Consider the following 15,666-nt stretch of genomic DNA (forward strand, 5'->3'; position numbering starts at 1 on the left):
GTACAGACATTTGTCATTCCATGTGAATGAACTTTGAATCGATACGATCTAATTCGGAATTTCATTCAATTTCCAAATTTTCGGCAATTCAGTAATTCTAATTCTAATCAATTCAATTTAATTTATTGCTAATAATTTCATTATTTTAATCCAACACAAGACTGCGATGCATTGAAAGACAGGAAAGTGTCGAAACGGCTTGGAGTAGTCTTCGATATCAGACACCCATCTGGCCTAGGCGGTATAAAAAAGTAGGCATGCACCGAACACACACTGAATGAAAAGTAAAGGAAGATAATAAAAAAGGACAGGTGATAAAAAGGGTGGCATGTGTCGGAAGGCGAGATCGATATGTCAGGTCGTGGTCAGGTAAAATAAAGGGCTATTGATTCAGTAGAAATTGTTTGTATTTTGACTTGAATGTGGGCATGCTCGATGACTGTCTAATTGAGAATAGCTGAAAATTCCAGCTTGATCCAAATTTGAGAACGGTCTCTTTGCCAGTACTGTTATTTAACAGCAAATGACATAATAAATAAAACCTTAACCTAGTTGCTACATTAACACCGGATGCTCCTGTTAGCTAGCCTCGTGACGGCCGTGTTTGCGCGCGAGCAATTCAAATGTAAGACGCACGAGGGTTGTCATATCTGGGGGTGTGATCCGAACCCGACGTTGTCCGACGAAGTCTTGCACAGAAACGAGTTCCCTGTGATATGCGAATCTCTGGCGCCGTCTCACGGATATTTGAAAGCGACCCAGAAGTTTTTGGCCAATCTCGTGATGGGGAACAACGAGGAGATCGGAATTCTGTCGAAAGGTAAGTCTGAATATTGGCAACAGAGTAGGACTTTTCCAAATTAGATGAATACTAGCACTAGGTTTACGGCTACATGTTGTCGAGTTATAATATAGTGAGACTTTTTAATTTAATTCCGAATTAAAAAGACATACAACACTAACTAAGTTCAGTTCATATCAAATCAGAATTCACTCTCATTAAGCACAAGAATAGCAAATGTCTGTACGTCAAGTTCGGCTTGTTTTAGACGATACAGTTCTCCCGTTAGTCCTGTAGGATTTTCAAGAAACCAGAAATGAGATTAGAATTAAAATGAAAGCATATAAACATTTCACGAATTAGATTTGAATTAGGTTACCGGCATTTCGCTCTAATTAGTCTTATTGGACAACTAGAAATATCTTTTACCATTCTGATGGATAGAATACATACAAATATACAATTTTTAAACGCAGAAATCGCTCGTCTAGAAAGAACTGTCGATTCGCTTAGAGAGGAGAATGGTGATATCAAATCCGGTGAGTGCTATTGCGGTCCGAGGTCGAATATCAGGTTAACAAGACTGATTTGTTATCCCAGCATTGGACGAATACCAAGAAAAACTGGCGACATTCTCAAAAGCGCTCTCAGATTCGAACAAGCGGATCAATGAGTTGGAAAATGGTGACTCGATCGTAGTTGTTTCATTATATATCATCACTCCATGTAGTTAGGGTTGCATTTAAAACAAAAAAATGTATTTAAAACAAACATGTTTAAAACAAGTCCATTGTTTAAAACATGTTTTATATTGTTTTTAGTTTAATATAGCATCTTTCACGAAATAGGTTTCGAATCCCTGTCATATACGGACTTAAAATATCTTAAACCATGCAGGACTACATCGTCATGCAGCATTTCTACGGTCGGCGGTCATCATCATCAGAACATTCATTACGTAAATATGATATATATCTACGTGCTAGCTGTTCAACCCGCTATTTTGAGGGTTCCAAACGTTCCATATCGTTAACGCCGGCTGTGTCGGGTGTAAATCGTCCGTAGGCTTCTACTAGGCCTACATGTTTTTTTGGAAAGTATGTAAACAATGCTGGCATAATTATACAACTTAAAAAAACATTTTTTTAAAAAGGCCTTTGTTTAAAACACTTTTAAACAATGTTTTGAAAAACCATTTGTTGTAAATGCAATCCTACATGTAGAAACCGGCCCTGCAGATATACTGCGGTATCACTCGATCAAGTCTGGGTGACAATTTGAGATTTCTAAGTAAACAATTTTGAGCAGTATGCCAATCCCAATGCGGTATTCTTGACCAGATTGCTTGGAAATTTCCACTGCAGACACAAATTTCGTTACATGACATACTTTATGCCCAGGCTAAAAGGTTCGGTATGCTTTGTCTTGAAAATTGACCCCGAAATGCGACTCCCATTCGACTCCCACAGAGTAACAGATCTATCATCTCCGTATCAAGCATCCGAACTTAATGTGACAGAAATCGATTCATTTCCAGATCGCAAAAGAGTCTCAGATTGTGAAGCAAAGAGAAAATTCACCGGAAAAAGAGGAACAACCAAAACGAAGCCACAGATATTTTCAAAACCCCCCACGATGACGTCATGCGAGAGCATTAAAATGAAAACGATTCCGATCGATCTTAGAAACGAGACTGGAGGAGAAGTGATGTTGAACATACCGGGGGTCGCGAACAAGACAGGGTATTGCGACGTGGTCACAGACGGAGGGAGTTGGACTGTGAGCAACTCATGATTAAAACCCGACCGATATCGGATTTTTGATACCGATAAAAGCGATAACTATAATACCTTCATCGATAACAGGGATATATTCGGTCGATATTTAAAATATATGACATCTGGCTTGAGGTTCATTTCCAAAATTTCGGGCATTTATTTGGACAGCTTTACAGCCATTGCCATGATTGGACATGAAGTAAACTAGAAAGGCTGTATCTGGACATCTCTGAGTTAGATGAAATCAATATTGCCAGTCTAGCAGTTGCATATTTTAGGAAGTCGGTCTTCAAGTAGAAGTAGAAGTATCGACACACAAGTAAGTAAAAATGTAAGAATTATAGGCCTCGATTAGGCTAAAAAAACTGAAAAGAAGAAGTGCTTCGTTACTGGCTACCTCTGGGAATTGATCGGTATCTGGGCACTTGCAACCTAAAAGAAATAAATCAATATCCCCAATCCAGCAGCCGCAAATTATAGTTTTGCCTCCCTACTACTATCTTACGGTGTCACGATAATATTTTCAACCTCTCACGGCCGATACCTATATTTCTTTCAAAGCGCGATATCGACTTGATATGAAAGGTCGGGTTCTACTCACGATATGACACAAGGACGACGAACTTACGATGAATGGCGTTTCAGGTTTTCCAGCGCAGAATGAACGGGATCGTTGATTTCAACCGAGATTGGGTCGATTACGTTAAGGGCTTCGGGTACCCGCGTGGCGACTTCTGGTTGGGTGAGAAAATACTAACTATATTTACCCGTTTCACGCATGACTAGCGCATCTTTACATTTTCGATCTTGTAAAGTAAGAGGTAGTTTTGGGGCGTTCTTACATCACCTTACAGGTTGAAATGTGATGATACCACACGAAAGAGTGGCCTTATCAGTACTTCGACTTGAACTTGACCGTTTTTAGGCAAGAGTAAGACTAGCGTAGGCTACTTATTTCTTGTTGATTTTCAACACGCTGCTTAGATTTGAGTAGAACTTTACTTATAACCAAAGGTGGTCTTGGTCAGTAACGATGTATTCTACTTTCTGAAGTGCACCAAGTATAGCTTTTATTAGCTGGCAATACTTAGTCAATCGGTAACAAGTTTAAACTATAACTACTTACCAATTTTCAGTTATTAGGGAAAGCTTGGCTTAGAATGTTTGCTTCTTTACTTACTTACTTACTTATCTATCGCTACTGGTACTTCTATCTTAGTCGAAATTTACGATGTTACTTCTACTTGTACTCGATTGGCTTTCGTAATTGCCTTTCGTGACGTCACGTTGTCGTATCGAAGGTCTGGACGCGATACACAGTCTCACGAAGGAGGGTTCTCACGAGCTGAGGGTTGAGATGCTGGAGAGAAACGGCAGTCGCTTCTTGGCAGAGTACAGGTGAGCGGTATAGTCAAGTAGAAGTAATGACGTCAGTTTATACTCGACTATTGAGGAAGTGGCCATTTCCAAGACATGCGAAAAACTACCTAAAGTGCGAGTAGAGGAGGTAAATTCTGTAAAGTTATCGAGTAAGTATTTTGAGAAAGTAGATTAATGGCTCTACAAAACAACAAATAGGTGCAACAAATATAGTTTCTAAAATAGACTCAGTCACACGGGGGCTTTTTTGTCTAGTTGCCATGGCTCTTAAAAGTAATGCAAACATATCCCACAATTACGTGGTTCTGTACAAAATGAATAGTGTGACAAAAAATTAGTTTCACGTCTGAAACTGAGAAGTGGACATGGATGTGCACTGTACAGTCCTTGAATACAACCACTGCAGTCTGAGCACTGAAAGTAAACAACATGCAGTGGTTCTTAACCTTTTTTACCTTGCGGGCCGGTAAAACGTCAAAACAAATGTTGCGGACTGATGAACCTTCAAAATGAATATTAACGCAAAATGCATTGACGACATTTGTATGTAACTTGAAAGTAACTACGGGAAACTTTCATTTAGTGCTATCTTTATGTTATTATACTGGTATAGGTGGTTTTATTGACGTTTCCTCGTTAATAGACGAACCTCGTTAATAGCACTATCTTATTGTGATTGTTCATTTTTTTTTAAAGAAATGCGATTTCATATTGGCTAGACCTATATTATTGCCAAATGTCGCTGAATTTTAATGCCAAAATTTCATTTTGTTTTAAAGACTTTTTCTTGCAACTCTTGCAGCATTGTGACGTATGCTAAGTCTAAAAACGACCCTGAACAAGGGTGGCGAGATAGCGATATAATCCGTAAATAATCGTACCATAAACAACACCATGCAGAACAATATGCGTTCGAAATTTCTAACTCAATTCAAAATTTGATGTTTCATTTCTCTAATTATTGTAAACGAATCCAACTGTTAAGTTGAGATAAAAACTACTAATATATTCAACGGACCAGCACCAGCAGGAAAGTTGCCACTGACGGGCGGTTGAGAACCACTGCATTAGAGTACGAATAAAACGTAGTTTCTGGCCACTTCTACCCACAACTCATCGAATTCCTTCACGCAGCTATTTCCGGGTGGGCTCCTCCTCCCACTCCTACGTCATCAACGTCACCGGATACTCCGGCAACGCCACAGACTCGTTGCGGTATCACGACAGGATGAAGTTCCAGACTAAAGACCTCGGGAAACGCAACTGCGCGTTCAACCATAAAGGCGGCTGGTGGTACAACGGTTGTCACAACGCGAATTTGAACGGAAAGTTCGACGAGCTCGTCGATTCGAGCGGGGTGACTTGGTACGATTGGGCGGGAGACAGGTTTATGTTCATGAAATTCGTGGAGATGAAATTCAGACGGAAGCAATAATGATATTCGACCGGTATAAGACTTGTACAAACTAACGAATTTCCGAAATGCGCAACTAGAACTACTCACTTCTGAAATTTCGACACTGGAACTAGACCTACTCACTTTATAGAACTCCTAACTAGAACTAGAACTAACAACCTTTAAAACTCTGCAGCTAACTAACTAAAATACAACTAACCAGATTCAATTTACAAGCGATTCAATAATTTTTATTTTACCATAAACGGATCGGCTGCCCACGTGTGATGTTCTTGCATCCCTTGCTAGCTCAGAGTCGTCACTACTAACAATAGCGTAGGCAGGGAGCGGATTTTAGAGATAGAACCCCCAATTTCAAACTTGTACCGATGTCCATGGTGAAAGCGGATTCCGATTAAAAAAATGAATGGGTTGGTTCTGGATTGCATATAGTTCGTTGTGTATTAGTGAGTTGGTTGCGGATTGCACGTCCCCAGTTCTAGTTCTATATCAGTGGTTCCCAAATGGTGGGGAATTCCCCACTGGTGGGGAATTCAATGGTTTCTGGTGGGGAATAGACGCATTTGTTCAAAATTATATAGAGGACAGTCTACATATTCACGGAGACACATGCGCAATTACCATAACCAGTTAAATGCTCTGGAATGTATGCATTGAAAATAATATTGCGTGTGATCACAAAACCTCATTTTTAACTCTGGATGGCCGATGATGGCTTCACAAACGCATCCAGCACGACTAGTTTGACGTGAGACAACGCTTTCGCGAAATTTTGAGCGTAACTGGTATCGGTTCACAATACGTTTTATGATGCAGTTATAGGCGATTGTCTTGCGTACTGGTGTGGTTGTGTTTCTTGTGTAGTCAAACCAGCAAATAGCTGTTCGGTGATGACAAAGTGCTGGGTAGTGGGGAACAGGACCATAACTGCCGCACCCCAACCCCCCGCGATTTAATATTGCCGAATATCTGATTATTGGGTACCATACCCCACGAAAATACGTATAGGGTTTATAGAAATGGAGACTTCGGCGTCGGCCATTACTGCGCCACGACCCAACAAGGCATATGAAGTTATAGGCCATGTATAACATGCAACTCCGAGAAGTGTGCCAGAACGAGAAGACCTTGGCCGAGACGGAATGCCCTTCTGGTGACCCAAAACTTCGATGTATACAATATACATATATGCTCAATTGGCTAAATGGCTGGCGCCGAATGTTCCTGATCTGGCGATCTGAACCCCGTAGGACAAATGCCATCGCGCAGGAAAAAATTATTTGCCAGTTAAGCAATACCAATTCGAAATCGTGTGTGCCTTTTAGTTTTGGCGATTTCCATATCATTTGATATAGCAGATAGGAGGTCACGAAATAGCATAATGTCAATATACCAACGGGACCGCCCGAAGATGATCACTTCTTATTCAGGGTTCCTACCTTTTCCAACACACCTCACTCAGCTCTGCCGGCAAATCTGATTACGTGAAAAGAGAGGGGATAAAAAATTGACAGCAAAATATATGCAATTCGCGATCATATTGGCCGATTCAAACACGAATTATATAAGATATATAGATCCAATGTAACTGATAAGTTGCAGGGAAAAAGCGTACAGGCTCAGCGGGGCTGAGGGGGTTCTGGGGCCCAAGACCAACGTTTTTTTGGTGGGGCTGACAAAGTGGTGTTACGGTCCTGGTGGGGAATGAAGGTTCGGAATAAATCTGAAGTGGGGAATGAAGACAAAAAGGTTGGGAACCACTGTTCTAGATGTAATTTTAAAAAGCGAGTATGTTCCAGTTGTATAGTTCGAGTTCTAATTGCGCATTTGGATATCTAATAGTCAGTGCAAGTCAAGCTGACAAGACCCGAGATCGATTGTCGCGCAGGCAATCAAATGGTTTGTTAGCCGACAAACCAGACAAAAATTTTACGAGATTGTTTTCGTGTCGAAGCACTGCGTCATTAAGACTATTGGAGATGTTTGGTTGGGTGTATCAAAGTCGTATTTATTTCAAAGGTATTGATTTATTTCCGCCAATCTGTTTCGTGACGAATTGTGGCCAACAAATCATGTCAGACCCTAAATTTCACCGGCTTGACGTTTTTTTTTTGTATTTGATTTTTCCGCGACATTGTAACTGGGCTGAATTTAGTTGGCACGACGACTCGGGATAAGCCGCAATTTGCTTTCAGTTGTCTGGGCCATTGCCACATCGCATCTGGACTCGATTATGAAGCATTCTAAAAGATGGTTACGTTGAAAAGCGTAAAAAAGCAGAGTTGCGATTTTGAAAGCTTGTGTCCGGCGTTTGGAAACGTAGTGTTGGTAGTTTGAGATTAAAGTGCACGGAAATGACTTAATTTAAATTCAATCTCAGGACGACATTTGCCGTTTCAGGCGATTATATATATATTATTCATATATCTTCCAGACGACTCCGCTTGATGCAGAAACTCACTCACTCAAGTCTGTCCGTATTAAGCGGTGAACTAATTGTTGGTTTCATGGTCATGCGTAAAGGCACACAGCGTATTACAAATAGCCTAATCATGTACTGATGAAATATTTGCAGCTGTGTTTTACTGTATTAATTGACACAGGTTACGTAACATATAAAGAAGTAATTATGTCACCCGCCCGTACACGATTGATTAATTAATGTGTCGGGCCCTCAATTTTCAGGGTCAACGCCTCACTTGCAGCTCTGCCGTTATTCTGACTACGTGGGATGAGAGAGCATAAAAGATCTCTAGCAATATATGTGCAAATACTAGTATTGCCGACCGATTAAAACATGAATTATGGAAAATTTTCGCGCTTCGTGCGACTAGGCCAGCTAAAGTCACTGATTACTGAGTATAAGAGCTGTTGCCCACAAGTAGTGGTGAAAACGTAGATCCCGATGGCGGGTCTGGGGGAGAGAATTGAGGTTGAGGGTAGAGAAAGATCGAACAGGTTAAGAATAGTCAAATTCTACATCAGCGGCCAGCAACCCTTTTTGAAACCAAGAGCTACTTGTTGGGTAGGCTACTGACTAATGCGACGGGCTACCATTTACTCCCGCTGTTTATCCATTCTCGGTTGGATTATTTCACTCAGACATTCAGAGCTCTGGGCAGGGTTTCCGTCCCCTTATCAAGAACAGAAAAATCTCACTCACCGGGACTCACACCCGCGTCTCCGCGCTCAGTTGCGTTGCCGCACTGCGCGCCAAATCCCCAATCTTCGCGTAGAGACTAGAGGATATCACTAGCTTCGCCACCACGTGAGCGAAGACGAGCAACGCCCCGATCGAAAACTGCGTTGGTATGTTCCTTAGGTTCGACTCACACATGTTCAGATGCGGCTCATATGAGACCATAATCCGCTTTGACTTTCAAACTTCTCATTTGAATATTTGCTACTGCGACCGCGGGCGACTCATTTGGTTCTCGCGTGCTAGCGGTAGCTTTACATTTTCAAATTAATATGCCATGTGCTTAACTAGCCGCACTTGCTAAATCGAATAATCCATCCATGTTGAATAATTTGTGAGTAAATATTCGAAGTTTCATACGATGTTTGTTTAAGGCTCCTCTCTTTGGTATGGTTACAACATGCTGCTATTATACATGGCCCGTCTTTATTCGACGACATCAAAGTATAGATAACTAACCTACGGATAGATGAGCATCACGTGATTCATAGTCGAGTGATGCTACAGTCGCAGATTTGTTGTCGCTTCATAGCATGAAACGGCAACATAATTGCTAATTCCATAGATGACGACCTGAGCGCTCAAATTTAATGAAGTTGATCCTATTTGAAAGCTACAGTCGCGATGACTCCGAAAATATACATTTAGTTTTCATCAAGGCAAAGGAACCACCCCGAAATAGCCGTCAAAGTCTGAAAATCGGCATTGTTCTAAACCAGTGGTTCTCAACCGCCAGTCCGCGACGACTTTCCTGCCGGTCCGGGAGGTATATTTCAATTTTACACCTTAATTTCAAGATGCATTATGTTGAAGGCTTATCCATTATTAATATGAAAAAATATCAAATTTTAAACTGATTTAGAACTTCGTGAGGTAACATTAGGTCTGGAAACATGTTCGATTTGATTTGAAGTTGAAGCTGTGTCATTTGACGACATGTGAGCGACAAGTGCGAGCTGACTCGCTAAACAGCGCAGTTTGCACGATCATTTGTTTTTGATTCATTCATTTTCTGCCAGTGTTGGCATGACTCGAGTCATGACTTGACTCGAGTCTGACTCTAGTCACATTTTTCGTATGACTTGACTTGACTCGAGTCACTCTGCTAAAATGACTTGACTTGATTTGACTCGGCGTATCAGAAATGTGGATTGACTCGTGACTCGGATCAAAATTCACGAGTCAATTTCTAGTCATCAAGTAATCGGTGTCGATAACAATCAATGTATCTTGCATATATGTACGGATTGTTCGCGAAACGCTGGTGTAACCCGTAACAGCGACCAATTATTCAATGATCGTGTTTTACTGAGTTTTACTGAACGAAATGATCGAAGTTTTTTTCTTACCTTAGCCAAACCTATTGTTTTATTGAAATTGAATTCGAATATAGTTTATATACTCCTCAACCATTGGCGTAGGCTCGAACTGTCTCATATCAATACTGTATTGGTTAATGTATTGCATCTTATCAATTCGTTTTTCTATTCTCTGTTTTGGCTGGTAACTATAAACTAGGTCTATACAATTACTTACGTAGTTTAGCAGTTCCACGTACATGTGAGCGATACAGCGCCTTCATGTGTGTATATTTAACTCTATATTCGTTCATCGGTTCAGAATCTATGACCGCTCAATCTGTATTCCAGACAGCTGGCAAAATGCAATGATGTAATCATGCCTCATACTTCAAAAAGGCAGCTTGACTTGAAATATGACGTGACTTGACTTGACCCGACTCGAAAATGTGCAATGTCTCGAGATGACTCGTTACTCGAAGGTTGTGACTTGATCCCAACACTGGTTGTCAGGTTTTTTCTTTCCATACATTGTATTCATAGTAGCCTACGATTGGTGGTAGTGAGCAATGAGTAAGGTAGCACGACAAGGTGCTTGGTTCTACTCCGAAATGCTTCTTCTCTCGATATTATCGAAGAGAATAATATTATTCGAGTTGGCGTAGTCGGCTAAATCCACGGCCTTCGCCGCGAAAGACTTTCAACGACTCTCGGCGGTCGACTCATTACCGTAAAATCACATCGATGGCATCATGAACTGAATATTATTAATTTAGATCAAAACTATCAAAATGTCACTTTTTAGCGCCATATAGGTCTACTTGCAAAAAAACGGTTGCATATTTAACATTTTTATTGCTTTAAATTTTTGAAATTTTACCGGTCCGCGAGGTGAAAAAGGTTGAAAACCACTGCTCTAAGATTTTGATCAGCAAACAAGTAAATAGAGGTATGCTTGTTGAATACATCCTATTCAACCGACCTTGGTTAATACAAAACTCGTAACAATAATAAAATCACAGTATGTGCTACACTGAAATCTACAGAAATGTGTTTGTATTGCTGTTCATAGTAGTGATATCGATTTGAACCTCCAGAATAATTGTCATCATCTATAACCAACCTACTGAAAGTCGTTGCCAATTTGTATGATGTTCACTGATTGCATACTAGAACTATTTGTGCAACGCACACGATCAGAGAAATTGGAAATTTTCCCATTGTCATTCGTCAAAGTAAATGTCGTCACAATACTCAGTCACTAAAAGACCATATACTTGTATGTGATTGAATCACCGGCAATTAACTAGCTAAATCAAACTCATAACTTGGGTAATGAAACCAGTGTGCAATATCAATACAAGATATTTTCCTCACACAAAAAATAATCAACTTCACTCGATATTCTCGTAAAACGAAACTGAACAATGGTTTCTTGTTTTTTTTGTATGACATGGAATTGATACCGACCGAAGTAACCGTATTGGAAATGACTTTCAAACAAACACACTCTACGTGGTTAACATTCTCATCGATTCTATTGTGATCAATGTATACTTCATGTGTTCTGGATTCATTTCGATATGGTTCAACATTCAACCTCGACGGATACGAATTGTCCCACACTCAACTAATATCATACCAAATAGTTATTTACAACAACCAAGACACAGAAAATTTTTTTTGGCCGTTTCGATTTTATTACTGGAGGTACTCATCACTTCGCTTAATACAATCTAGATTTAAACTCCATCGAACCTTGGTGTTTATCGTTCTGCTGGATACGAATTATGTTAGTTTAACAGTAAACAATTTTCACAATCTTGGGTTATGAACTCAGTGTGTTAGCGGTCATTCAATATTTCGTAGTATCAACTAGTTACTTTGTAGGATACGAATGATCATCCTAACAACTCTTACAAAAGTACGAAGGATATTTACATCACACAAACTAATCGACTTTACTCGATATCCCCACACTACGAAACTAAATGGTTGGTTAGACTCTACAACAGTGCTTTTCAACCTTTTTGAGCTCCGTTCGCACTTTATTTGTAAAATAAATTTCATTCGCACAAACCAATCGAAAATTGTTATACAAAAAGGAGATGAAGATAGGACTATTTAACAATATGTTGTTAAGATGTGCAACAAATTGGCTACTATATGCAGCTTAAGCTAACAAGTGTCTCATTAAAATGGCATTTTTTTCGCTCGTTTTGCTTTCAATTATTTCACTAAAACCCTTCTCGGCCAAACAATGTTGTTGGGAGTTTGTACAAGAACGTCACGTCTACTAGTGCTTGGATGGCCACGTCTTAAAATCTGTTCTGCACTCATATCCAAAATATAGCGTATTTTTCGCGAGTGGAAAATGTTTGCTGGCAGAAATCGTTTTTGAGAGCTGACACAAAGGTCCCGCGAGGTTCCAGTTTGTCGAAAGAATGGAAAACACACATGTTTGTGTTGAGGCGTTTGCCTTATGTCTTTGAAACATAAGGTGCAAACGATCAAGGAGAGTATAGGCACATTAGATCTCGCTACCTGATGATACATTGCTCCAACTTCTGTCTCACAAGTTTAATAGAAGAGCAAATAATAAACTCGCTCACGATACTTTGTGTTCTACTCTATCTACTCTATCTGCTCTATCTAACTTGAAAATTCATGACAATTAAATAAAGGTAATGCAGCTTTTAGATTACCACCAAAATCTGAGTTTTTGTGGCATCTCGCGAGTCGCGACCTGAGCCTCACCATGAAAAGGAATCTATTTTTAATATTACAGTTGTATGCTACGATTTGACGGGCATGTATGACATACACCACAATTCTACCCTACACAGCTCTACAAAACATGTCTGACGCACACTATTCCAAATTAGGGCGAATTAAATTCCTCTGCGTGTCGTAGTTGTACTACTGTCTACTAAGATTGCAAGAACGGGACTATTCCGTGCCGACAACGGAGCATCATATCCAATCCATCTCGAAAGGTTTGGTCATCCAGCATCGGTCATTTTTAGACCGAGGTTTTGTCGCCGCTCATGTTTTTAAATAGTATATTCATATTGAAATGAACCCGAATATTTTCGGCTGACATGTCATATATGTCATATTTTGTGATACGATTGTTGATATACAATGTTCTTTCCAATTCTCTACTAGTTGCTGACGATTACCCCTGACGAGTGTCAGCCGAAAATATTCGGGTTCATTTCAATATGAATATACTATTTAATTGTATTTTGAAGTTCTGTACCTCCGAGAAGCTTATGTTTTTGGCGCCGCATTTTATCAGCGGTTTGTTCGTCAAAACTTTACGTCTTCATGTGCCCCGATGCAAATGGGGTTGGCCTCGCAATGAATGAGTCTCATAGGCCTGATCTCGCTCGTTGCAGACTCCTACACTAGTTCATCCCAACGGTCTTCGACCATGTTTTCAAGAAAAAATCAACCGGACAAATCTTATCTTGAATTCTCAAGATAAGGCCATATTCAATGCTTTTCTCGCTTATTGGCTACAGTACCCAACACAGTGATCTTGGATATGTGAAAACGATCGCAGGATTTTTTGCAATAAATTCAACAAATATTACATTCATATTAACAGATAGCTCTGGCACCGTGTCGACCCAAAATTATACTCTTTGCGGTCCATCCTTTAATAATCCTTGAAAGGGTAAAAATTTGCCTTATAGTAACTTGCAAATGCGAGTCTGTAATGATGGTATTTACTACTATCCTCGTCCCTCGCGCTAATCGAACAGTTATTACGAAAATATGATGATTGTTTAGCGAAGGAAAGTCAACTTGATGTCATTTTCCAGCCTGTCGCAGGCTCAGACGGGCTGATATACTGTATGTCTGCCACTATAGAGATTGTAGAGATCTCTATACTGCCACCACACCACCTTCCAAACCCGGCTTTTGGTTCAGTAATAATTATAGTGCATGAATATTAATTCACTACGGCTTATGAGAGCTACGATAAGTCGTGCGTCGTATTAAGTTTTCAGAATTGCGTCGCAACTACAAATGTTACACGGATCTTACATTTCCTATTAGGTTTATTTGAATTACTCCTCGTTAGAAAAGTTAACAATTGATCACGATTTTCATTCGCACTATTCGCACCATCTTCGTCATTCGCACCGAAATTATTTTCATTCGCACTAGTGCGAACCGTCACACAGGTTGAAAAGCACTGCTCTACAAACTGTTTTTGATGACACAAGAACTTTTTTACAAGAATGGTCAGTGGTCACGCATCTAAATATTCAAATAATCCAACACACAACTATAGTACTTACAGAAATATCATAGTTCTTATAACAAAGTTGTATAAGTATAATGTTTATCGTAAGTCGTACACATTCATGATATCTGTCGAGTTCGAGTTTTAGAAAATATTATATCGATATCGATACATCTTTCAAAAACAAAACCATGGTCACTGCGTGAGAGACCTACCAATATCATCGCAGTAATCTAGTTACTTCCACAAAAGAGTATGTATTCGACTTACGTTCCGCAAATCTAACGCGCAAAACAATTTACTTTGCTAACGAAAAGGGCTGAGTCATCATATGATTGTCCTCACAACAATACAACTAAAACATATTATCATACAAAATGATCGTTATAGTTTGCACACCAACGCTACATCGTATAAGTAACAAGTCTCGAGAATCGAGTTATTGAAAAACGTGAAAGTTTTTCTCCTGCGCCAAGTTTTTATGTTGACAAAAGCGTATATTGTAATATCATGATCAATTTGCCTTTGTTGGTCACTAACTGTCACTACTCTAAATAATTCTTTTTCACCCAAACACAAAAGTATACTTGTCACCATTCGTTTTCATCGAACACGAGTTCAAGAAAATTACTTACTACGACATGAATTGTTATTTTTATGTTGTGTAAATAGGTAATAATTAATTTTAGTAACACTATATCAATGTCATCGAGTTGTGTGAATAGATTTACATGTGGTCTTGTGGTTCTAATCGAACCATACAACATGGTCGAATGTAGAGTCTTATCTATTGTACAGCAACTCGGTAATTGAAAACATGAATTAACATTTGAACAACGATCTAGTTTCGTCACACGAAAAATATCTTCACTGTCGCGACACTCTGATACTCTGCACAAGATGTGTAAATCCTTTTCACACTCATAATAGTACACTAACGGGATACCGACGTCGAGCGATAACGTTTAACAACATCACTGACACTGAACATACGATACCCACCCAAGTAAAAATATCATTTTCGTTTGGACAACTGACGTTTACCTGTGTAAAATTACCATTTTCACTTGGAGGTCAACCGTTACCTGAGTAAAAATACCATTGTCCCCTGGAGATTTATCGTTTACTCAGAGTAACAATACATATTCACTTTGGGTTCTATCCTTTCCAAGAGTAACAAACCCTTTTCGTTTGCAAATCTATTTTTTTCCTACAGCAGCAAACCACTTTCAATTGGAAAAATACTTTTACCTAGAGTAACTAATCATTTTCTTTTGGAAATATATTTTTACCCTGAGTAACAATACCGTTTTCACTTGGAAATCTATCTTTTCCCTGAGTAACAATACCATTTTCGTTTTGAAAACTGACAACCACACCCGACAATTTGATATCTTTGTATTTTCTTACAACAGACAGCGACAAAATATACACCAACAACGACTCCGATACATTTCTGTAATCACATATTCACTTGTTCCGGTGCATCCCATCAAAATCATCGGTTACCCGTATGCAATGTGCTGTTGTACATCGACATGTACGTTTTCGGAAA

At 39.5% G+C, this 15,666-nt stretch overlaps 2 protein-coding genes across 2 annotated transcripts in view; both read left to right on the plus strand.

The window, feature by feature from the left end:
- LOC145445026 (uncharacterized) overlaps nt 1–15,666 on the plus strand; it is a 155,345-nt gene that overhangs the window by 3,626 nt on the left and 136,053 nt on the right. The window lies entirely within an intron of this gene.
- Nucleotides 288–5,616, plus strand: LOC145445289 (uncharacterized). Its single transcript, XM_080323468.1, has 7 exons — nt 288–820; nt 1,258–1,320; nt 1,382–1,465; nt 2,319–2,560; nt 3,205–3,301; nt 3,861–3,957; nt 5,074–5,616. The coding sequence occupies exons 1-7, from the start codon at nt 571–573 to the stop codon at nt 5,372–5,374; spliced, it is 1,134 nt and encodes a 377-aa protein (XP_080179594.1). The 5' UTR covers nt 288–570; the 3' UTR covers nt 5,375–5,616.

The sequence above is a fragment of the Botryllus schlosseri genome, chromosome 8, assembly GCF_051294905.1.
Source record: "Botryllus schlosseri isolate E-star chromosome 8, Bs_hap1, whole genome shotgun sequence".
Taxonomy (NCBI): domain Eukaryota; kingdom Metazoa; phylum Chordata; class Ascidiacea; order Stolidobranchia; family Styelidae; genus Botryllus; species Botryllus schlosseri.

Bases quoted from the DNA above. Each gene is read 5' to 3' on its own strand.
- LOC145445289 (XM_080323468.1), top strand. From the start codon at position 571: ATGCTCCTGTTAGCTAGCCTCGTGACGGCCGTGTTTGCGCGCGAGCAA. The intron at 821-1,257 runs GTAAGTCTGAAT...TTTTAAACGCAG, and splicing joins GATCGGAATTCTGTCGAAAG to AAATCGCTCGTCTAGAAAGA. The intron at 2,561-3,204 runs GTGAGCAACTCA...ATGGCGTTTCAG, and splicing joins CAGACGGAGGGAGTTGGACT to GTTTTCCAGCGCAGAATGAA.